Source organism: Canis lupus, chromosome 20 (assembly GCF_003254725.2).
Source record: "Canis lupus dingo isolate Sandy chromosome 20, ASM325472v2, whole genome shotgun sequence".
Taxonomy (NCBI): domain Eukaryota; kingdom Metazoa; phylum Chordata; class Mammalia; order Carnivora; family Canidae; genus Canis; species Canis lupus.
Window position 1 is genome coordinate 5,759,429 of NC_064262.1, and position 24,531 is coordinate 5,783,959.

Genomic DNA, 24,531 nt, shown 5'->3' on the forward strand with positions numbered 1-24,531 from the left:
GGTGGTCCCTGTGGTGGGGGGCATGGGGAGAATGTGAGAGAGAGGCTGGGAGAGTGGGGCAGGGCCTGCAGTTGCAGGGAGGCCTCATTGTGGATTTGGGACTGTATCCTGGGGATATGGGAGCCACGAAGGGTCTTAGCCAGAGGAGTGATGTGAGCTGAATGAGCATTTCACTTTCCTCTTCCGTAGAATGGGAGTGATAGTAAGGTACTTAACTTATAGGACTGCTGTGAGGTTAAAGGAGAGAATACCTGTAAAGTTCTTAGTAGACTGCCTGGCGCACATGTTTGCAATCACAGCTGACCCTTGAACAACTCAGGGGTTAGGGGTATTGACCCCCTGCACGGTGAAAAATCTGCATTTAACATCTGAACCCAAATTCTGAGCCTGTAACTGGGGACCCGGCCACAGAGAAGAGCAGGAATAACTGTGCCCCCACCCACCCAAGGCTACACTAGAAGCCCAGACTCTGTGGCCTTGGACATATCTGGGAGATGTGGCCCAGCAGCACTGACCTGAAACTGACTTCCCCGAAACATAACTACTAAGAGCCTCCCGTTGACTGGGAGCCTTACCAGTAACGTAAGTAGTGATTGATGTATATTTCTTATGTTATGTGTGTTGTATGCTGTATTCTTAAAGTCAGCTGGGAAAAAGAAAACATTATGAAGAAAATCAGAACAAAGGGAAAATACACTTACAGTGCTGTCCTGCAAAAAATTCCTATATAAGTGGATCCACACAGTTCAAACTTGCATTGTTCCAGGGTCAACTACACTATGATTATTTTTAATAGAATTGTTTCAGAAAGTGCCTAGGTGGCTGGTGAGAGGGCAGTTAAGAGGCAGGGAGAGTAGTTGGAGGGCTGCTGCTATCTTCCCGGCAAGAGATTCATTCACTCACTGGCAGATATTTCTTGAGCATCTACTATGCGCCAGGCCCCATGGTGGGTGCTGGGCACTGTGGTGGAGGCAGTGGGTCAGGCCTTGTTCTTGGGGGATGCTAAGGGCCTGGGGTCCAAGGGCGTAGAGGGAAGCAGTGGGTTCAGGACAGGACATCCAGAGGTGAAGATGGACAGGGTGGAGATGGAAGCTAAACAGTCGGGTCTAGCATTGGGATGGAAGTTGGTGCTGTCGGAATAGGGCACACGGTGTGGTGCTTCTGGGGGAGGATGAATTTGGTTTGGGGGTGTTGGGGAGTTCCAGGTGCCTGGATTCCCTTTCTCTCCCGGAGCCACCTGACCTGACTTCTCTTGCACCGGGTGGTCTCAGTGCAGGACATAGGACCCTGCCCTTCCATCTGTTCTCTAGGGACAGCTGACCTCCAAGCGAGGTGGCTTGGGTGGTCCTCTGGAAGCCCAGCCCCTCAGTCAGGGTGATTTCAGACTTTCCAGATCCTCACCTGGTCGACTTTGTCCTCTGTTGTCTGCCTTCAAGACAACGAAGTCTTAGCCTCTGCTGCCACCTTCTATCCAGGAATCTGCCGGAGAAGGGAGGAGCTGCCCAGGTGTGAGGTCAGAAACAGGGAAATATGTCCACCCCGCCAGGCTTCGGAAGGCCCCGACTTTGTCCCTGGTTGTTTTTGGCATAGTTGGGGCGGTGGCACAATTATGAGAAAGTGAGTGTGAAAACTATCCTCCATTGCACGTAGCTTGGATCCCTTTCCTCAATTTAGATTTGAGGTGAAAACAAGTTGGCAAGTTGCTATGCGCTATTGATGGGGAAACTGAGGCACAGGGTTACCCGGCAAGGTGAGGGCAGGCTGAGTCTAACCCCCTTCCCCAAATCTTTCCTCTCAACCGTTGAGTGACCGTGATATTTGTTTTTTTAAGTCAAAAGGAAAACCAACAGGGAAATGCCAATGCTGCATTTTCAAGGTGTCTTTTTATAGTAAAGGTGGAAAAAAAACCCTCAGGCTGTTTTAAACTGGCATGCGGTGGGTGGGCGCTCATCGTCAAGAAGGCGTTTTCTGAACCAATTTAGGGGCTGAAATCCTGGGTGGAGGTGGAGGGAGACAGAGCTTCCAAAATGGGCTTTACATTTGGAGTTGCGCTGGGGGCTGGGAGTGAGCTTCCTGTGGCCAAGGGTACAAGCGGATACTTGGTGGGACTTAGGGGATTCCAGTAGGGCTGGCCAGGATGACCGTCTAGCCTAGAGAGATAGACAGGCCTTGGGCCAGGTGATGGCTAATAATCCAATATCCCGGCCCATCCTGGGAATGTCCCCAGTCCTGACTCCCAGGTACGAGATGTTGAGTCCCATTCTCTTGCCTATGTGCCGTGTGGCCAGGGCGAGTCACGTACCCTCTCTGGGCCTCTGCTTCCTCATTGTAAAGTGGGACAGTGTCTCCCTCTGAGGATGTGGGCAGATTGAAATCCCACATGCGGTGCCCAGGAAATGGCAGTTGGAGGTATTAGTAACAGGAGGGAGAAACTGCATCTGAGAAGAGTGTGCTCGGCATGTGTGAAACAGCCAGCAGAGCAGGGAGTGCTCAGAGGAAGGGGGTTCAGGCCCTCAGAGGAGATGGAATCACACCAAGTCCTAAAAGTGACTTGGGTGGGCAAGACGACAGAGGGGTGAGGCGAGGGTGTGTCCAGGGCTGCCCCAGCTGAGTGAGCTCGGGGGCAGGAAGGCAGAGGCTGACCTGGAGAGTGGGCATGTTTTCACTGCCATCGACTGGGCAGGTGCCAGGTACCTGGCAGGCCTGCGGGGTGTGTGCAGGGTGGGTGCCCTGTCAGCTCTCCGGGGCTGAGCTCCCGGTTCTGAGCGGCGTCACCGCGGCGGCCCTTCACCAGCACCCGTGTGCCTGATATCACAGCCCCCCACCGTGAGGCAGGAAGTGCTGTTATCCCCAGCTTACGGATGGAGAAACTGAGGCCCGGGGTCACATGGCTGATTAGCAGGAATGGGGACCTGCAGACTGGCTCTCTGGCCCCAGAATCCATGGTGGATGACGGCTAGCATTCTCTGTGAGCTCTCAGCTGGGAGTTCTGCAGTAGCCCTGTTCCATGGAGACTTGGGCCGGGCCCTTTGTACAAAACCCTCTTCTGTGATAGCACCTCCACGCAGGCCCCGGATGGAAACTGGGAGCTGATGGGGCAGTGACTCAGTTCCAGAGTAGGGGGAGCCTGGCCAGGCCATCTGTCAAGGCTGGGGCTGAACAGGCCTTCTGAGGAAGTGGGAAGGCCGGGAACCACTAGGTGCATTCATCTCTAAAAATATGTATGATCCGATGACTCTGAAAGGAGTGAGCTTCCTGGCCCTTTGAGTGTGCAAGTGACGGATGTGGTCAGTTTGAATGATGACTTGACAGATCTCCTTCCACACTAGACCAGTGCTGGCCGGGTACTGGGGCTGGGAGGCTGCCTCCCCTCCGGGCCAATATGGCACCATCCAGGGTTTGTTCGGAGGGTGGATGGGCCTGGCCTTAGCAATACCCACAGTTAGGACCTGCCACACCCAGGCAGGACCAGGGGGTACATGCATGCTGGGCCCTGGCACCGATTCCCTGGATTCAAGTCCTGGCTCTGTACCTTCCTAGCTATGGCCTCGGGCAAGTCACTTCCCTTCTCTGGTCCTCCTTCTTCCCGTCTGCAAAATGGGGTCAGCACAGGGAAGAACAGAGCAGCCTGGTGTTTGGCAGAGGCTGTGTGAGTCAGCATCAGCCCCTGCAGAAACACGCTGCAAGGGTCAGATTTGCTGGCCCGCGGCTGCTGGTTTTCATGGAGATTAAGGAAACAGGCCGAGTTCTGAGCTCCGGTTGCTGGAGGGAGAACAGTCGGTGTGTGTGGAAGAGGAGCATGAGGGCCTGCGCCCCGGGTGATGTGGGGTCCCATCTCCTTTCTGGACCTCAGTTTTCCAATCTGCGTCGGGCTGTGGGAGTGGCAGGGAAGCACTCCGTCGGAGAAGGGCTTCCATCAGTATCTGTGTTACCTCTATTACTGCTGCTGTCTCTTGGGAGTTGATTTTGTGTTAGGCGGATTGCAAAGCGCTCTATGTGTCGTCTATCTTTTAATCTCCCCAGAAGTGGAATGAGATGAGTTTTATCCCTACAGAAAGGGGAAACTGAGGGCCAGAGAGGTTAAGTGACTTGCCTGGGGCAACACAGTGGGTAAAAGGTGGAGCGTGTGTCTGGCTACAGAGCCCATGCTCATCATGTTTACTCTTTGGTTCTTCCCAAAACATTGGGACACTGCAGGGGTGTGACCCAAAGGGGCTCTCAGAGGCACGGTGGGAAGGGGTGAGGAAACAGACACCCAGGGGAGCTCTGGCCCTGCTGGGGGTGTTGTGAGCAGGACTGGGAGCTTCCCAGTGCGCCCCGGGGCCCGGCATGGTCCCAGGCGTGGGGCTCCTGTTCCCCAAGACTGCCGCTGCCTCTGCCTTCATCCACCAAAGCCCAGCGCCTCCTAGGAAGCATCTCCTGCCTGTCCTTGCTCCTGGTGCAGGGTTCTCTAGAATGTGGCAGTATAGGAGGCTCCCAAAAAAGGGACGAATCAGACTCTGCCCCTACCCTCCAGGAGCTCCCAGGCAGCCAGGGAGGAGATCCTGCCAGAGGAGATGCCGCAGCCAGGGCTGTGCACTGCCCAGCCTCTTCTGAGGGAGTCAAGGAAGGCTTCCTGGAGGAGGGGGATGTTGGAGTGGGACTTGGGCAGATGGGGCTGGGGAGGGCACTCTAGGCAGAGGCAAAGGCCCAGAGATGTGGTGGATGGAACGTGGCTTGGGTAGCAGGCAGAGATGAAGCTGAGTGTGTGGGGTCTGGGGTGCAGGCCAAGGATTTAGATGCTGTCCTGTGGGCTGCGGGGAGCCAGCAAGGCTTTTGCGGAAGAGTGAGACATAGTTGATCCAGGTCTAGAAGGGACTTCATAGCTGCTGGCCCCTCGTCAGGCCCGCTAGGTGCTGGCAGGAGCAGGAGGCTCTCTCCCAGAGTCCCCACTGAGGCTGGACCAGGTGACTCCCGTGGGCCTCTCCAGCTCAGACAACGGTGTGGGGATTGCCATGGAAACCAGCTGGTGCCGCGTGGGGACAGGCCTGGAAAGTCTTCTGGCACCAGCCACGTGAATTTGGATCCTGGCTACCCCCGGAGTGTGGCCGTTTTCTTTTCAAAGCCTGTGTTTGGGCCAGAGCCGAACCCAGCAGGCTGCCTGAATGGGCCCGTGCACCACCCACTCTCCCGCTGACACTCAATGCCACCGGGATCCGGGATCCGCCAGGCCAGCGGGGCTGGCCCCTCCCAGGCCGCCATCCTTTACCCTGAAACACGATAAATCACACGCTAGAGGAGGGAGGAAGCTCGAAGCTCCATTATGAGGCCCAGCGAGGCCCCAGCGGGGCGTTAATCATGTAGTGCTTTCTGCTCTGATCGGTAAATAATGGGGGGGCAGCGGGCAGAGGCCTTGAAGTGGAGGCCAGGCCCGGGAAAGGAGCTAAATGGGGCTCTGCGGTCACCTCCGCCCCCATGCCCCTCTCAGGGCGCGCCCCACATCCCTGTTTGAGGTGAATGAGCCCTCCAGAAGTGGCCGTCTCCTTGGTGGGCCTCAATTTCCCCAGCTTGCCACCCAGGGCCTTCCCTGCTCCCGGCAGCCAGGTCCCCATGGCTATTGGCCCTGCCCAGCGGAGCATCGGCTGGAGGGGCTATGGTTAAGGGCAAGGACTCTGCAGCCAGCCTGCCTAGGTTGGAGGCTCGTGTCTGGCCATTTTGGCTGTGTGACCCTGGACAAGTCACTACCTCAGTTTCCTTTGCTGTAAAGTAGCACCAACTTACTAGGGTTAGATGAGGTTGTACAGGCAGGGCACAAAGCCAACTGTAGCTGCTCACTATTGTGTTGTTGATGCTACTGGATTGTTCTTATTTCCAAGCGATCCCTTCCTGACTTGGGGGCGATCTCTGAACTGGGACGTGGGCAGCTGGAGAGAGGGACCCATGTGGCACCTCCATGTCCCTGGCACGTGGGACCAGCCCAGAGATGTTTGCTGGGGCCTCCACGCCAGCCCTGTCCCCTCGGGTGTGCCCACAATCAGTTGGATGATGACTCTGGGACGGAGGCCAGCACCCTGGGGCTGGGGAGGAGGGTGTGAGTTCTAATCTCCAGGGCTCCCTAGCCCCAGGAGGAGGAAGGCCAAATGTGCCCGAGAGAGAGGCAGCTGCGGCTCTCAGCTTCTCCTGGCCCACATCCCCTCTAGGGGAAGAGGCTGGGACGGAAACTGTTCCAGGGAGAGGAGGGGCGGGAGCCGCAGGACGCTGCCACCCCGCCCCCATCGGAGCAGGCCGGGGAGAGAGGGAGTGACTTCCCGGGCCAGGGAAGAGCCGAGTCGCTGGCTGCCCGTCCCACACTGCGCTCCTCTGGGACCCCAGGGGGGAAGGGCTGGAAATGGGGCCAGGCTGGGCCAGAATGAGAAACAGCTTCAAGAAGGGGGAGCTGGGTGTCTGGGGGGGCCACGTCCAGCTAACAAAACAATGGCTGCTTGAGTCAGCGGCTGTGGTAGCCGTTCCCAGGCAGGCCGGAGCTCTCAGCACCCGTGTGGGTGAGGGTGGCTGCAGTGCAGCGGCTTGTCCTGGGGAGTGACCCGCACAGCGGATGGGGATGGGGACCGTGGTCAGATAGAGGGCTGCTGGGAGCTGAGCCCTTCCCCGCAGCCCTCTGTGGAGGGTGCTTTTATTACTCCCACTTTACAGATGCAGAGACTGAGGCTCAGATGGGAGGCAGCATCCCATGGTGAGTGTTGAGCCACAAGACTTGGTACGTCGGAGGCTCGCTTTCTCTGTCTGTAAAATGGGGACATAACAAGAGTGTGACTATGAGGCAGTTCTGCACGGAGCCTACATGCAGCAGGTCTTCAGTCCAGCTGGGCCTCTGACCTCAGCCTGGGGAGTCTCCCTCCAGACTTTGTCCAGCTTGGTGGCAGGGCCTGGGGTGCCAGTTTGTGGCTAGAGGCGAGACACACATATGGTGCTCAGGATGGTCTGGCTGGTTGGTTTGCACAACTCTTCCAGGTGATGCTCAGCTTGCCTGGATGAATGCAGTGCCCTGGGGTGGAATGACCCGCCTCCTTCAGAGAGGGGGGTCAGGGAAACAGAGGCAGGCCTCTCAAACTCTGGAAGGGTCTACTCAAGCTGCCATGTCCATTGCTACTTCTCGGCTTTTCCCCTACCTGATTCAGGCAACCAGGGGTGATGGTGCTGTGTGTCCTGAGGAAGCCTCTACCTCTCTCTGTGCCTTGGTTTCACCCCTGGCTCAGAGCCAGGCCCCTTGGCTGTTGTTCTGTGGTCCAGTTGCACATTCTCTCCCTGCTTGCCTCCCTCTCCAGGAAGTAAGGATCTTGATCACCCACCCGGAGGTGCTGGTATTTCCTTCCCAGGCAGCAGGCGGCTTCCTCCATGATGTGGGGGCCATTGCCGGTTGCCCTTAGAGCCAGGTCCATCCTGTTTCCTCCCTGGGCCGCCACATGGTTGGCCCGTGGCTCGTTCCATGACTCAGTTTATCGTCGGTGGAGGTGTCCGCTCTGTGGAGCCACAGGGCATGAGCTGCGGTTTCTGGCAGCTTAAGGTGGGAGGGAGGGTTTTGGGTCTGGAGTCACAGGTGTGACTTCAAATCCCCACCTGAGTACCCGTGGCACGCAGGTGACCTTGAGAATGCTCCCCCTTTAACCTCAGGGCTTCTCTCGCTCCCTCTCTCTCTCTCTTTTTTTTTAAGATTGTATTTATTCATGAGACACACACAGAAAGAGACAGAGACACAGGAGGAGGGAGAAGCAGGCTCCCTGTGGGGACCCCGATGTGGACTCGATCCCAAGACCCCAGGATCACGCCCTGAGCCAAAGGCAGACGCTCAACCACTGAGCCACCCAGGTGCCCCTATTATTTTTTTAATAAACCTTTTATTTTAGAATAATTTTAGACTTACAGGGAAACCACAAAGATAGTACAGGCAGTTTCGGTGTACCCTTCCCATTTTCCCCATCGGTAAGGTTTTACACTCCTGGGGTACACTTGTCAAAACTAAAAAACCAGCGTTAGTACTTAACTCTCAACTGAACTCCAGACTTCACTCCACGATCCTTTTTCATTTCCAGGATCCCACGTTGGCATTTAGTACTTTACAGTTTTAAACGCTCCCTTTAGCTGTGGAGGGTGACAAGGAGGGGACTTGGTTTGGTTCTGGCCCAGGTGTACTTTTTAATACCCAAAAGTGATTGTGTGCTTCCAGCTACTCACAGTGAAGCTGCTTTCCTGGGATCTTGGTTTGATAACGAACACTTGAGGTGTGACAGTGCCCTCAGTGCCCGAGCACAGAGCCCCAACAGCCAGTGTCTTCTGTACCTGGGATGGAACCACTGGGCCTCGCAGGCTGCCACCCGGCCTTCCACTGATGCCTCATCCTCCTTGGAGTGCCACCTGCAGCGGGGCTGAGGTTTGGTGGGGTTTGCAGGCAGGATGTGGAGGCCTGAGAAACTGGGTTCTTGAAGCTCCTGCTCCAACCGGCTTCCTGGGGAGAGAAAGTCAACACAATTACAGTTGGTAGTGAAATCGATATGTCAGAGTTTTAATGGGAAAGTGGGCAGAGCTGAGCTTTGGCCCCAGGAGGGAGCTAGCTGAAGAGGGTGGGCGTGTCCTCCTCTCAGAAAAAAGCTGAGACCTGCAGCCAGCTATTGCTCTTCCCATTTCAGAGAGGGATATACTGAGGTTCTTAGAGAAACCAAAAGTAGCAGCCAGGTGCTGCCTGGCCTGAATACCTGACTCTCCTATGTTGCCGCGCACGTGCGCGCGCGCGCACACACACACACACACACACACACACACAGAGTAGGTATACAGTTGGCCTATATGTTGCTCTAGTTCTCCAGCACCCACCACGGCACTGTTTGCTCTCAGTCTCTGGAACAGAAGCAGCTGAATACAGTCAATCACACTTTAGTCAAAATTAGTCTCTTTTCTTTAGTAAACACTCACAGTCTCCACCCTGGAGAAGCTCATGTTTATGCTACCATGATAAATGAAAGTGGTAACCAGCACAGTGCTGTCACAGAAGAGGGGAGATTTTTTTTTTCTGAGTCATATCTTGAAAGCTGGTGAAAAACTTGCTGCCTGGATATGTCTGGCAAAGGGACTAGCAAGGGTCAAGACAACAGGGACTGATGGTCTAGGGGAAGTATGAAGGCTCAGGGGTGTGGGAAGGGCACTGGCTGCTAAGGGAGCAACATTATGAAAGATCAGGAGCCCTGGTGGGAAAATGTGGCCACATTCAAGGTATTACAGAGATTGGTGTGGTCAGAGCAGAGGGTGGGACAGAGGGAAAAAAGAGACTTGAAGCCTGGGTAGTTGGAGCCAGATCACAAAGGCCTTGAATGCCAAGCTTGATCCTGAGGATGGCCAGGAGCTGGAGACAGGTTCTTCTTAATGCCTTTGGAGACCAAGTTTGGCAGAGGCCATGCTGGGGACAGCCACCCCATCCCCAAGGGCGCTGTCCCCCTTTCCCGGGCCTGCAGCCCCCTCCTCCAACAGGCAGGCGTTTCCCGCCTGGTCGGTGGACATGTGTCCCAGCTTCCACTTTTGAGCTGGTTGGCAGCCTTATGATTTCCCCTGGCAGTCAGGGAGTCAGCTTCCCCCTCAGAACACAGATCATTCAGAGCAGCTGACGGGGGTTACTTCTCCTTTAAACATTTTTTTTTTTTAAGATTTTATTTTTAGGATAAGGAAAAAAAAAAAGTTGGAGGAAAGGCTTTTTAGAAAATTCCATCGGTACAGAATTAATGGCTTGTGAACGTCAGGGCGGGCAGGCGAGAGATGGATCCCCGGCTTGCTCCTGCCTCATACTCTCTGCCACCCTGGCCCCCAGGTCACCCTCATCTCAGGGCCTTGTCCGTCTGACTTTTTCTGGCTGGCTGGGGTTCACCACTGCAGGGCCCAGGGCAGAAAACCCCAAAGGATGTCATCTGGGGCCTCCCGGGTCTCCCCATCCCTCTCCAACCTCCTCCCCACCTCACCCCTCCCAGAGCTCAGGGAGGAAAATCGTGTCCCCCAGGCAAGGGTTTACAATTTTAATTTTAAAGCAGCTTATTATTTCATGACGCAAGTAATCCATATTCAGTGAAGAAAAGTTATGTAACCCCTAGGAGAAGCTTCTTCCCTCCTGGCAGGCCTTGGGCCCAAATGCCCACTCTCCTGCCTGCTTGCTGAGAGCCCCCCTCACCTCTTCCCTGCAGCTGCAGGATTGCTGAGGGGTGGGCCCGGGGCTGGGAGAGATAGCTGGGGAGCTGTCCCCGACCTTGGAGGGGACACACACACAGGATGGAGTCGGGCACAGTAGGTCTGAAGCTGCAGCATAGGAAGGAGCCGATTATGTGACAGCCCAGGGAATGGCACTCCAGGCAGGGGGAGCAGCAAGAGCAAAGGCCCTGAGGTAGGGCCCACTGTTTGAGGGATAGAAATGAGCGGAGAAGCGTGGGTGAGGAGGGTATGGGATGGGTTTAGAAGGGCTCAGGGCCCCTGATGGGGGGATTTAGGATTCAGTGTTTATTCTAAGTGTTGTGCAAACCATCAGAGGATTTCAAGCAGGGGAGGCCTCTGCATTTTTAAAGGGCTCACTTGGCAGCTGTGTTCAGGGGGACATGTTGAGATCTGAGGGGGCCCAGAAAAGAGGGGCTGGGAGAGCCTCCTGGGTGAGAGGCTGCCTTAAGGGCCTCCTGCTCTGTCCAGCTGGAAAGCTTTAGAGGAGGGGCAGGATTTGTCCCAAATTCCATTTTATAATAATCATTTTAGTGACAGTCACATCTGAGATGGCAGCAGTGTCAGCTAACACTTCTGGAGCATCTGCGCACACTGCAGGCGCTTCCCTGATGAATGATCTCATCCCGATTCTTGTGACAGAGGTGCTAGAGATGCACCTACTTCTTGGTTCAATAAACTGAGGCTCAGGGAAGTGAGGCGACTTGCCCGGTCACCCCCAGCTACTCTGTGGAACACTACCCACTCATGGGTTTTGGCCCAGAGGTAGCCCCAACCCCACCCCACTCTGGGCTCAGGGCTCAGCCCCCCAGGACACCCTGGGATACAGGCCTCACCTAGAGGCTTGTGGGGCCTGAAACTGTGTTTATTCACCCAAGGACAGGAGGACCTGGTATTTATTGTTTTTGAAAACTAGCTGAGATTTTGAGCAAACCCCATACAGGCACATCATCAGTGACTTAGGCTTGCAAAAAGCATAAATGAGGAATTTTAAAAAACCCAACAGGGGGATGCCTGGGTGGCTCAGTGGTTTAGTGCCTGCCTTTGGCCCAGGGCATGATCCTGGGGTCCCAGGATCAAGTCCCACATCAGGCTCCCTGCGTGGAGCCTGCTCCTCCCTCTGCCTATGTCTCTGCCTCTCTCTCTTTCTCTGTGTCTCTTGTGAATAAATAAAATCTTAAAAAAAAAAAAAAACCAACAGGGACGCCTGGGTGGCTCAGTGGTCGAGCGTCTGCCTTTGGCTTAGGTCATGATCCTGGGGTCCTGGGATGGAGTCCTGCATCAGGCTCCCCATGGGGAGCCTGCTTCTCCCTCTGCCTATGTCTCTGCCTCTCTCTCTGTCTGTCTCTCATGAATAAATCAATAAAATCTTAAAAAAAAAAAAAAAAAAACGCTTAGGCTGCCAGTTCTGATGCTACATTCTGGTGACCTTCCGAGGCTCAGAGCCTTGGCTGCCCACATCCAGTGTCCAGGGGCCCAGGGGTATGCTGCCAGTTTCAACCAGAGAGGCATGACACTGCAACTGGTGATCTAGAGCAGGCCCTGTCCCCCCATGAGCCTCAGTTTCCTCGTCTATGACGGGGAACCTCATAGGACTACCAGGATTTAGGGAGTTGATGCCTGGTACAATGTCAGTTCTCAGTAAAGATTTTATTTATTTATTTACCAATTTGAGAGAGAGAGAGAGAAAGAACACACCGAGGGAGAGGGAGAAGCAGACTCCCCACTGCTGTCAGGCCTTGGGAGCCCAGTGTGGGGAGCCCACTGAGCAGGGAGCCCAGTGTGGGCTGTATCCGCGGACCTGGGATCATGACCTGAGTCGAAGATAGACACTCATCTGACTGAGCCACCCAGCGCCCCAAACATAGGCTGTTGTTACATTTACCATCATGTGGATGTGCCAGCTTTACCAAAACGGCCCTCTGACATCCTGCGACTTTTCTCAGTCAGAGATCTTTCTGTCATGATCTACACGGAGTTGTGGTGGCCCCCAGGGGTGGGGGTGGCTCTCCTGGGCCACGTGCCATTATCTTCATGCTCAATCCTGCAGGATGCTGAGGTCCTTTCCCCATCTACTCTTCTAAACTGTCCTTGTGTCTGCATCCTTGTGGATTTGCGTGATTATCTTCTCAAAGCTGCTTCCTGGAGGCCTGTTTTGTACTTTTGTGCAAGTTGCAGAAGGAACCTTTGGAAGGAGCAACAGGACTCGGGGAAGGGCAGGGAACAAGTCCAGGAAATGATTGGGTCATTAGCTCCATGTGTGGGAGGACTGATTGGCCACTCAGGGTGGCACTGGGCCCATGTGGATGGCAGGGCCGTGCATTTGGACACACCTTGCCTTGGTTTGTCTGTCTGTAATGTGGGCAAATGAGGGGGATGTATGCTTGTGGGAGAGACGGAGGGCCTTGGTTGGGGGAGGCCTCAGTCTGGGGTCTGGTGAGCTGCTGGACATTTGCATGGTGGTGCTGGGGTCGGAGCAGGGGACCTGGGAGGAGGAGACCCAGCCAAGGCCGGAGGGATACCTCTTGGGTAGCAGCAGGTAAGTTGAAGCAGAGGATGGCCTCAGGTGGTCTGGTGTGGGCTCCTCTGCTCTGCCCGGCTGTGACCAGCCAGGAGGGGCAGCTCCGCGTGCGGGAGGGTGTGGGGGCCTCACCCTGTCCTCACCGTACTGGCCTCCTGACCTCGTCCCATTGCCACCTCCTCTTGCCTCCATCACACGGCTTTTCCTGTATGCTTCCTCCCTACCCGAAACGTCATCTCCTTGGGGCAGCTCTGCGACTAACGCTGAGGTCAGGGGTCAGTCAATGGTCAAGGGTAGGGTCCTGCTAGCGTCTGGGCCTCAGCCCAGACCTGGGCATGCGAAGCAGCAGCAGGACTTTAAAGTTCTGATACTGGGGCCTGATATACAGTGTGGGCAGGGAGCCAAAGAAGGTTCTAGCGGTCTGACGTATTGCTTCTTTTCCAGCTACAGCCAGAGCAACTGGATTGTGGGGCTGCCCACCTGCAGCACCCACTGTCTATCCTGCAGCCCCTGAAGGCCACGCCCGTGTTCCGAGCCCCAGGCCTCTCCTCCGTGGCTGTGGCCAGTGTCAGCAACTACACAGTGGTCTTCCTGGGCACAGTCAGTGGGCGGCTGCTTAAGGTAGGGCTGGGAGGTATGGGGGGTCCGAGCTGGGGAGGCCGAGGTGGTTGGGGTGGTGAGGGGAGGCTGAGTCTGGGGAGGCTGTACACCTGGCCTCTACACGCCTAATATTAGCCTCCATTCTCTCCAGTTTGCCTAGCACCTTACAGTTTACAAAGCATTTTTCACATCTGTTTCGCCTACTTTTGCTCATAACAAAACCTGCCCTGTCTGGGAGGGGAGGGAAGTCAGGCCTGAGAGAGGGCCCTTCTCTTGGGTCTATAGGACCCAGGACTTTGAAGCAGAGGGATCTGAGTTCAAGTGTCTGGACTCTTGACCTTGGACAATGTACTTTCTTTTTCTGGGCCTCAGTTTCTGCACCTGTGAAGGGTTGTAAGCCCTGCCTCTTGAAACTGTTATTGGGGTTTGATAGGGAAAGGCCACAGCCTGGCAAGTGGGGGCTCTCACTGCTGTTTCCCTCCTCACCCCGCCTGCCACCCTCTGAGGCCCCCCACCCCCAACTCCCCCCAACCAAGACGACTGCTTTCTGGAGGTAATGACTCCTGCGGCTGGGAAAGGTGAGAGGAATCTCACCACCATGCAGTAGGAAGGATTTTCCAGGGCCTGGGCCCAGCCCAGGTGAGGGGCTAGGCCAGCTTCCTCTCAGCCACCTCCTGTCCCTGCCCTGTCAGGAAAGTCAGCTGCCTGGCACAGCTCCAGTGTGTACCAGGCCCTGGCCTAATTGACTCAGATCTGATAACTCCATTACCTCAGCTGCCCAGGCAGATGCCATACGCTGGAGGTGGGCTGGGGATCAGAGCCCTGGCCACCCGGCCCCAGGACCCCGGGACAAGGAGCATCCTTCTCCCCATTTGAAGCCCCAGTGAGGGTCCTTAGATGGTGGGACTCATGTTCTGGAGTTAGATACTTAGGTTCAGATCCTGGCCCTGCTGGTCCCAGCTGTGTAGCCTGAGGGTGGTTCCTTCTTGCCCTGAGCCTCAGTTTCCTCATCTGTCGTGGGGGAAATGACTGGTCAGAGTCAACTGCCCCCTGTGAGGGAGGTGGCACCAGGATTCCCATTTCACAAATGAGAACACTAAGCCTCTGAGAGGGGAAATGACTGCCCCAAAGTCACACAGTGAGAGCTAGGGTTGAATGCTACCAGGAGCTCACATGACCCCTCCACCCAGACCTCATTACCCACCCAGCCCCTCCCTGCCTGGGGCTTAGATCACAGCACCCAGCCCAGGCTCTGGAGCACAGTAGGTGCTCAGTAGATGTTTGAAGGAGTGGGAATAAGCTCAGAGTCTGCTGGGTGCCTGAGGGCGACGGCAGGGGCAGGTCGGACACTGCCCAGGCTGCCTGGGCAGATTCCACCAAGAGGCCACCTGGATGGGTCACGTCTCAGAGGCTGGAACAGAGCCTGTGGGAGCCTGGGAAGAGAAGAATTTCAATTTGGTGTGTGGAGGGCATTTGAGAAACTCTTCTAGAGAGGGCTCCGGGAGGACAGATCTTAGCTGAAGGGAGAGGAAGAGAAGTATTCCAGCAGGGAGTACAGCGTGGGCGAAGGCCTAGAGGCCAGAATGCCTGAGTGGAAATGAGCCTGGCAGAGTAAGTTGGGGTTAGTTGCCGGGGCCTTGAATGCCAGAACAAGTTTATTCCATAAGCAGGAGGGAGCTACCAAAAGTCTGGAGCCCACAGAGGAAGGTCAGGCAGTAGGAGGCCCCTGGCAGCCGGCCCAGGGAGGCATCTAGGCCACTGGTCCCAGCTCGGGGCCTGGTGGGGCCTCCAACAAGGCAGCATGTTGGAGATGTGAGGGGCCAGCCAGAAAAGAACAAAGTTTGATGGAGCTCTGTTGGGCGTTGTCTGTTCTCAGGAGGACATGCAGAGGGGCTCTCAGAGCCAGAGAAGCTTCTAGGCCTCAACTAGTCCTGGTCTTCCTTCTGCCAGGGCCTTGGCCCCCACTCCCTAGACCCACCCTTGGACTGTGGGGTCAGACAGGCCTGGGCTTGCCTTGTGACAGCCCTGAAGTGTCTTCATTTTATGACTCTCACCAAGTCTGTCACCTCTCTGGGCCTCAGTCTCCTCATCTGTGAAATGGGCACAAGAGGAGAGGCAGGAGAAGTGTGGCCCCATCAGCACTTTGCAGGCATCTTCTCCATTGTGCTCACCATGGTCCTGAGGGGCAGGTGTCATCAGCAGTCCGGTTAGGTCAGGAAGCTGAGGCTCTGGCGGTGGAAGGGAGTCACAACTTCATGTTTGTACAGCTTGTAAATGTCAAAGCCAGAATTCAAACCCACGTCCCTGCTCTTAGGCATGATGCCAGACATCCTCTCAGAGAATCTTTTGCAAACTGTCAAGTGTGTATGTATTCACAGGGTGGGAGGTGTTGGAGAAGACCAGTCAGAAGACCAGGGAGGGAGTTCCTGGTAGGGGCACAGCAGAAGCACACGTGTAGAGGCCGGACCCCCCGCCCTCCTGTACATGTCCGTGATTTCTCACTAGTCCTGGAAGGCCTGAAAGACAATGAGGCTGAGACCCCAAGCCTAAGTCCGGTCCCCACCTCCAGGGGCATATGCCCCGCCATGGGCGCCCTCCTGATGCACCATCACGCTGATGGCCACTCCCCTCAACAGATCAACCTGAATGAGAGCATGCAGGTGGTGAGCAGGCGGGCGGTGACAGTGGCCTACGGGGAACCTGTGCACCACGTCATGCAGTTTGACCCAGCAGACCCTGGTTACCTTTATCTGATGACATCCCACCAGGTAAGGTCAGAGCCCCCGCCTGACATGCGAGCTTTCTCCCACTCTTTCTCCCACCAGGAGCACCTTCCTTTCCAGTCCCCCTTGTCTGCAAGCCTTCACTTCCCAGTGGAGGCATCACTTCTGCGGGGAAGCCCTGTGTCCCCAAATGGCCCCTGCTAGAGCATCAAGCCTCAGTTTCCCCAGCCACTCAGGGCCCTGGCCATCGCTGATTCCCCCAGACAGGGGCCGCCAGCCTCTCTGAGCTGGGCCCTCACCTCTGCCTCCAGATGGCCAGGGTGAAAGTCGCCGCCTGTGCTGTGCACACCACCTGCGGGGACTGCGTGGGTGCCGCCGATGCCTACTGCGGCTGGTGTGCCCTGGAGACACGGTGAGGCCCCTGGCGGGGGAGGCTGGGCCCCAGGGCAGCTGCAGCTGGGTTTGTGGGGAACCTACCTGGGCCCTGACCTGTGCCCTGCCGCTCCAGGTGCACCCTGCAGCAGGACTGTGCCAACTCCAGCCAGCGGCATTTCTGGACTAGTGCAAGTGAGGGCCCCAGCCGCTGCCCCACCATGACTGTCCTGCCTGCAGAGATTGACGTGCACCAGGAGTACTCAGTGAGTCACGGGGAGAGCTGGCACTCAGCTTGAGGGAAGCCACCTTTCACCTGACCCCAAGCCCAGAGAGGTAGAGACTCCTGCCCATGGTGCCCTAGGGACCTGGAAGCAGAGCATGAGAATGTCTGGGCTTTACTGAGCATTTACTAAGTGCCAACACTTGCTATGCACATGGTGTTCGTGTGTTAGGCCTCCTGCAACTCTGTGAAGTGGGTGCTCTGAACATCTCCATCTTACAGATGAGGAAATTGAGGCATAGAGAGGTAAAGTGATTGACTCATGGGCATACAGTGAGGGATTAGGGGAGCTGGGATTTGAACACAAGTGGGCAGGCTCTAGAGTCTCAGGAGGGAGGGAGCGGGTTGGAGGGTAGAAGGAGAGTGAGTCTCCAACCTCCCACCTCTTCCCAGCCCCAGTACAGGGAGGGGAAGAGGGACCACCAAGTGCCAGGCTGCTATTTCTTGTTCTTAGAAACAGACTAATCTGCGATATGGGGGCAAGTGACTTCCTGCTTCACCTGTGCCCAGGGAAGACCTGGAGCTGCCACAGCTCCCTCACCACCCATAGCAGCCCCTATGAGGACAGGGAGTGAGAGACAAACAGGCCTGGGTCATGCCCAGCCCAGCCCTCAGTGACTTCTCTAAGGCTGGGTGTCCTCATCTCTCAACCAGGGGAGATGGTGGTTCTAAAGGGGCAGATGGGGCCTGGGGCTCCTTTGCACCCCTCTCCCCATTATTATGTATCACGGAGTCCTTCACAAGCTTTATCTCATCAGGCTGACTGGGCATAGGTTTGTCTGTTCATTTATTCATTCATTCATTCATTCACTTATTCATTCATCAGGTGTGTTTTTGAGCACCTACTATGTGCTAAGTGTAGTTCTAGACTCTGGGGACACAGCATTGAAAAAGACAGACAAATCCCCGGCCCTTGTGTGGCTGACATGCTTGTGGGGGCATGTGCTCTCCATTGTGCTCACCATGGTCCTGAGAGGCAGGTGATAGGATGAGATAGGATGGCAAGACGGTGGTGACAAGTACCATGGTGAAAGGGGAAGCAGAAGAGAGGGGTAGAGAATGGATGGGGGAACGTTGACATTTTAGACCAGGTTGGAGCCTGCCTCATGCTGCAAATGTTGCACTTGAGCAAAGGTAGGACACAAGTGAATCAGGTGGGTATCTGGAAAGAGCGTTCTGGGCAAAGGGAATTGCCAGTGCGGATGCCCTGAGGTGAGAACAGACGGGTGGACAGGAAGGAATATCAGGGGATGGGGTCAGAGATGTCATGGGGACCAGGTCATGAAGAGCCTCCCTGACTACTGTAAGGTGGTCAGTGTCATTTTGCAGATGGGGAAACTGAGGCCTCGGGAACCCCATGTAGGATATAGCCCTCTGGCCTGGGGTCCCGGCCACTCGTCACCCTTCTCCCAGGGTTGCTAGGGTGGTGGTGGGGCAGTGGGGGGAAGACCTGCTCCCCAGTCCCCCAGCTGAGGGTCGCCGGTCCCTAGGGCATGATCCTGCAGATCTCCGGCAGCCTGCCCAGCCTCAGCGGCATGGAGATGGCCTGTGACTATGGCAACAACATCCGCACCGTGGCACGGGTCCCAGGCCCTGCCTTCGACCACCAGATCGCCTACTGCAACCTCCTGCCCAGGGACCAGTTCCCGCCGTTCCCGCCCCACCAGGGTAAGTGCCTCACACGCTGGGCTCTGAGTACAGCCCCGAAGGGGTGTCATGGTGGAATGTTAGGCATGGGGGTCCTGAGATCACCAGCCTCCGACGTTGGTAGAGACCCCCGACGCCTTTGTCCTTCTCTCCCCGGCTTCCCTGGTCCCTCTAGATCACGTGATTGTGGAGATGTCTGTGAGGGTCAACGGGCGGAATATCGTCAGGGCCGATTTCACCATCTACAACTGCAGCCGCGTCGGACAGGTGTATCCCCACACGGCGTGAGTGGTTGGGGCGTTTGCCTGGGTGGGGGGCAGGGTAACAGGGAAGGGGCTTTGTTCTCAGGAAGGCCGTTGGAGGATAAATGGTGATGTCCTGGAGACACATAGGACCCAGCTTCCATGAGCACTGAGGCTGTAGGGGCCGAGAGAAGTCTCCTAAAGGCCCTGCTTGTCTATTCTCTCTTTACATACCTCTTGTAGCAGGGAGCTCATTATCTTATAAAGTGCCCCACCCCCTTATGATGCAGAAGACCTTTTTCCCCTGTGTTGAGATCCACCTCTTGGGTCCCGGATCCTGGGGGCTGGGGTGAAGTGAGGGTGGGGAGCTAAGTGTCTGAGGTGTCCCTTGCCTTCCAGCTGTACCAGCTGCCTGTCGGCACAGTGGCCTTGTTTCTGGTGTGCCCAGCAGCATGCCTGTGTCTCCAACCAGTCACGGTGTGAGGCCTCACCAAATCCCATGGTAAGTTAGGCCTGGGGGGGAGACACCCTCTGCCTGTTTCATTACCTTTTTTTTTTTAGAACATTTCCACGTCATTACATTTTCTTCCTGGCACCAGATTCAACAGCTGCCCTGGCTCATCACATAAAAGCACATTTAACTAATCCCCTATTGTTGGGTACACTGATAGCTTCCCATTTCTTTTTTGTGTTCTTATATAGCCAGGGCATGGTGTGCATCCTTGATTATTCCCTGGAGACCAATTCTAGAAATGGCATTTTGGGGGTGAAAGCGTGACCATATTTTTATGCCTTTAACTCAACTGCCTCCAGAAAGCCTGAGCCAGTTTAAACTCCCACCTGCATGCAGTAGGAGGGCCCCTTTCTGCACATTTTGCTAATACTGGCTAGTTTCTATATATATATATATATTTTTTTTTTTTAATTTGAGAGGAGAGAGAGAGAAAGAGCTTGAGTGGTGAGGGGGCAGAGGGAGAGGGAAAAGCAGACTCCCTTCTGAGCAGGGAGCCTGACTCAGGGCTTGATCCCAGGACCCTGGGATTATGACCTGAGCCGAAGGCAGATGCTTAACTGACTGAGCCACCCAGGTGCCCCAATACTGGCTGGTTGTGAATTTTACTTGTAACATTTTCAACAACCCTATGGGGTCAGGACACTTGTCCCTGAGGCCAGGATGTACCAGACTGGGACCTTGAGTCCAAGCCCCTCCTGCCTTCCGCACATCAGGAGTTGTGCTGAAAGGCCCCATTTTGGTCTCCCTGTGGACACTGTCGACCCAGGGGTAGGTGATTCCTCAGGCAGAGAAGATGAGCTGGCCTCAGGAATCATATGCTTTCAGGTCCTGTTGCTTATGCTGGTCCCCTGAGCTCTACAGCTGGCCAGGATCCAGGCCCTCTCTGGTGCTATGGGATGGCTGGATTGAATCAATTATACCGCAGATGGGCGTGGTGGGGAGAGTTGAGGAGCAGGGGGAAATACAAATGAAGATGCTACATACCTTGCAGATGGTTGATTTCCGAGGTGTGTTCACTCACAGGGTGGCCTCGTGTCTTTGCCCAAAAAGCCTCTAAGGGCATCCCAACTTCAAGCCAGGGATGACCAAATAGTATTCCCGAGACTTTGGCTGGGGCTGTCATGCTCCACCAGCTGGGATGGCTAGGCTGGGGCCAGGCTGGGGGGAGTTGGTAGTGGTAGTGCCAGGGTTCTGAGATCACAGCTCATCCCCTCTCAGACCTGTCTTATATTAGTCACCGAGTCCCTGCCTGAGGGTCCTCTCCCCAGGAGATGGATGCTCCATTTTCCAGATGGTACAACTGAGGTAGCCAATAGGGTCCTGGGGGCCCTGATTCTTGGCAGGAGGAGGTCACCCTGGGCATGTATCCTAGGGAAGGAGCTCCAGGCCCCAGAGCATCTAAAGCCCCAGCCTCTTGGCTCTGGGCTCAGAGAACCTCATCAGGAATCCTCCAAGCAGGTGCAGAGATCAATGTGTACATGCTAAGGGGCAGGGGGGCTCCATGGCCCACACCTGGAAACCTCTGGTCTATGTACCTCCTGCCAGAGCCCCGGCACTGCTTTGAAGAAGAGTCATCTAGGAGCTTAACTCAAAGGACTGACACAGTAACATGGGCCTTCTGGCACTGGGAGAGAGCCCCAGGGGAGTCTTTGTGGCCAAACCATAGGGGAGGCCCCCAAGCCTCTGCATTGGATGCCAGGTTTCCAGTCCGGGCCAACCAGGACTCCTATTCTCTTTTGGGGACCACATCTTCCAGCCCCCAGCCCAGGGCTTGGTACGTAGTAGGAACTCAATGACTGTGAACATAAAGCATTTGTGCTGGCAGCTTGAGTCTTATGCTGTAACCTACAGGGATGAGGGTGAGGAAGACCCAGCCTCAACATGATTCATTCAGCATTTATTGGGCACCCTTTGTAGGCCTAAGTCTGCACAAGGCACTGGGAAAGAACCCAGTTAGACATAGTTTTGTCCTCCCCAAGAGCCTGAGGTGTGAGTTGTGGCTGTGTGATCCTGGGCAAGCTACTGAACCTCTCTGTGCCTGTTTCCCCATCGCCTATTTTACTTACTATAAAACCATACTATAATACGGCCTGTCTTGCCGTGCTGGGAATCCAGAATTGCATCTGTGAGGCACCAACTCCATACGTGGCACATGGTAGGTACTCACTAAAAAGCCACTATGTTCCTTAGGCGCTGGTGGCCACTTTGCTGGATTGGGCCAGGTAGTGCTTCTCCGGGAAGGGAACCTTTGGGCAGGGTCCTGACAGATGCATAGCAGTTCACCAGCCTGGAGGTGTTTCTGGGGCAGCACCTCATAAACCATCTCCCCCAGGTCTGCAGCTCTGGGGGCCAGGAGTTGGGGCAGGGGGGCACAGAGAGGGCCTGTCTCAAAGGATTATGGTAATCCAGCAGAAGAGGCAGCCCCCTCCCCAGGCCTGCAGAAGGCTCTAACTGATATTTAAGTTGGCATTTAATTACATTTCAGTTCGCCATGCGACACCATGCTTCTGGTCAAGTAGTGGGCGGGGTGGGGTAGGATGTGCACATCTGCCTGCACCCCTCGAGAGCTGGGAGGACATAGTAGGGCTTGGGCTAGGTCAAGGAGGTGTCCCTGGGCAAGTGCCAGGGGCTGAGTCTCCTGTCACTTTCCTATTCCCTTGGGCCCCAGAAGGAGAAAGTGGAGGAGGGGAGGAGAGATGGGAGGGGAGGCCCCCCTGACAGGGAGGCTGGCCTGGATGCCACTGTGAACCTGTACTTTGTGAGGAACTAGTGGGGAGAGTGGTTTGGTAGGAACAGGGGATAGTTCAGGGGGTCGTGAGGGTACAGAAAGTAGGAAGGGACCAGGTCAGGTGGGTTCAGGGTCCCTGGGCCAGCTACACTATATTGGGATGCCAGTTCTTGACCCTTGAACATGGGAAAGGCTGTGATAGAGTCTGTGAGGCCCAGGGTGGGGACAGGTGAGTCCCTCTGTGAACCAGCACACACTGGGTTCCCGTCCGGGTTGATTGTGGCTGTTGGCACTGCTGACCGAGCATCTATCCTCATTCCTGGTGTCCCAGTTTCTCAGCTCTGCCTGGAGTATGGGGAACTGGCTGTGGTTTCCTGAACCTGCAGGTGGTGCCCTGCATGGCATTCCAGCAAAGGGGAGAAGCCAGCAAAGGGGATGCCTCCTTCTGAGGTGTCCATGTCCTGGCTTGGGATGGGGCAGGGAGGCCCCTAGCCTTTGGTCACATGCTGGGAAACCCTAGTTCAAACTTGGCCTTGGCCCCAACAGAATTAATTGACTCGTGTGAGTGTGAAGTCTGGGGTGGGAGGGCACGGTATCATCTTCAGGTATAGCTGGATCCAGGGGTTCCCACCACGGTGTTGGGACTTCCTGCCCCTCTGGGTGGGGTCCGCGCTCAGGCGGCCCTCTTTTTTCCGTAGCCAGTCGGCCTCAGCAGTTCCAGGCAGTCTCCTGATTTCCTGTCAGCCCCAGAAAATGAGAAGAGCTTCTCTTTCTTATTGGTTCTGCAGAAGTCCCATAGTTAACTCTCACTGGCTGAACTAGGGTCACATATGCTCCCTGAACCAATTGCTGAGCCCAGGCCAGGCTCAGGGTGCCCACCTATCCCTGGAGCTAGGGAGTAGAGTCAGTCTTCCCAAACCACAGGACTGTGGGGGAGGTTCCCCAAAGGCCAAGCCAGACTTGGAGGCAGCTGGTGCTGGAGGCCAGCAGCAGACACTCCAGCTGCCCTCATGGAGGGTTAGCCAGCTCTGGGGCGGGAGGGACAGGGGAGGTACCGACGGAGGGCAGAGGTGTGCAGGAGCCTCGGCCTCAGTTCCACTCTGTAGAATGGGTACAAGCACCAAGTGGTCGTGGAATCTTGGCTGAGGATCAAGGAGAATGGGGGACCCTCAGGGGTGGTCCCATGTCATTTCCTCTGGTGGGGGGGGCCTCCTGTGGAAGGCTCCCCCTGCTTTGACCCTTACCCCCCAGACCCCCCATCAGCCACCTACCCGCTGGTGGACTGGAGCTGGGAGGACAGCACGGAGCCCCCGGCCAGTTGCAAAGGCAGAACTGGCGGCAGCCATGAAAACTGATTGCAAACATGTGGGTTCCATTCTCTGAAATTCCATGGGGTTTACACACGCGACTGTGCAGGACAGCAGCTTGGAGGCACAGGGATTTGTGTGTGCTCACACTGAGCTGGCCCAGGCCCACAGAATGGTCAGCTCAGGGGCCTCCCCTGGGCCCGGCCGCGTGGTTTCGGCAGCCGAGGCCTCCGTGGTCTGCAGCGGGCTCCACTCCCAGGGAAACGGACCAGTCTGGGTGAGGCTGCTGGGCCTGGTGGTCAGCAAACAGTCTGGACAACTAGAGGCCTCTTGTGCTGCCCATTCCATCTCGGGCAAACTGCTCTGCTTCTCTGTGCCCTGACTTCCTGGGCTGTGTAATGGGCATAGCGATTGCACCTACCGCACAGGGCTGTTGGGAGTTAGGATTTGGCGAATTGATTCGGTGCCGAGGGCCATCCAGAAGCCTGGAGTTTCTTCTTTCTGAATCATTTAATGTGTGCCAGTCTGGAGACCGAGTCTCAGAGAGTGGGTGCAGCCCCTCATTTTATAGCTGAGAAAGATGAGGCCCAGAGATGGGGAATGGGGCCAGGCCTCAGCCTCAGCCTCAGCCTCCTGACCTCCTTGGTGAGGCATGCCCCAGAGCAGCCACGGGGGGCACTGGTTCCATCACTGGGCAGCTTACTTCATTGCTCTGTGCCTCAGTTTCCTCATCTGTAAAATGGGGCCATAGAGTCTCCTGCCCATAGGCGTGTCATGAGGGACAAAGGAGATGGTGTGTGGAAGGCACTGGGCACGTCTCCCTCGGTGGTGGCGGCTGTTGTGATTTTATTCCCGGTGCTTCTCACTGCCTGGGCTGGCAGGCATCCCCGCGGGGAGCAGGGGCCATGAGTCCTGTCTCTTCTGCAGTGCTCCTGCTTCACCCTCACCTCTTTGTGTTTTGACTGCAGAACCCTCAGGACTGCCCCCAGATCTTGCCCTCTGCCCTGGCACCCATGCCCACAGGCAGCTCGCAGAGCATCCCGGTGCATCTCGCCAATGCTGCCTTCCAGGTAGGTGGAGGCCAGACCCAGGCAGGGACGGGGAGAAGGCCGTCCCGGTTGGGGACCCAGGCTCTGGGCCCTCTACCCACACTTTGCTTCTGCGTCTCTGAATTTCCAGGTTTTGTCTGAGAAAGCCCCAGTGTGGTCACAGGGGGTTGGAAGAAAGAGACTTGGGTGGTGAGGGCCCAGCCCAAGGGACAGCAGGTAGCTAACAGCTTCTGAGGGAAACCCTGGCCAGGACCCCCAGACTCCCCAACCCTCGAGCTCTCCTGGCAGAGCTGGGCTGCAGCCCACAGGGGAACCTTGTCCATG

The 24,531-nt window shown here is 56.0% G+C and overlaps 1 protein-coding gene across 2 annotated transcripts in view; it reads left to right on the forward strand.

Annotated features, from left to right (window-relative positions):
• The window catches only part of PLXND1 (plexin D1), a 55,602-nt gene that overhangs the window by 4,442 nt on the left and 26,629 nt on the right, over nucleotides 1-24,531 (forward strand). For both annotated transcript variants that reach the window (XM_049097671.1, XM_025449296.3), the window contains exons 2-9: nucleotides 13,187-13,363; nucleotides 15,979-16,110; nucleotides 16,377-16,477; nucleotides 16,574-16,703; nucleotides 18,211-18,388; nucleotides 18,543-18,651; nucleotides 19,009-19,111; nucleotides 24,127-24,228. In XM_049097671.1, the coding sequence (XP_048953628.1) occupies nucleotides 13,187-13,363; nucleotides 15,979-16,110; nucleotides 16,377-16,477; nucleotides 16,574-16,703; nucleotides 18,211-18,388; nucleotides 18,543-18,651; nucleotides 19,009-19,111; nucleotides 24,127-24,228 (1,032 nt within the window). The remainder of the gene's footprint in view (nucleotides 1-13,186; nucleotides 13,364-15,978; nucleotides 16,111-16,376; nucleotides 16,478-16,573; nucleotides 16,704-18,210; nucleotides 18,389-18,542; nucleotides 18,652-19,008; nucleotides 19,112-24,126; nucleotides 24,229-24,531) is intronic.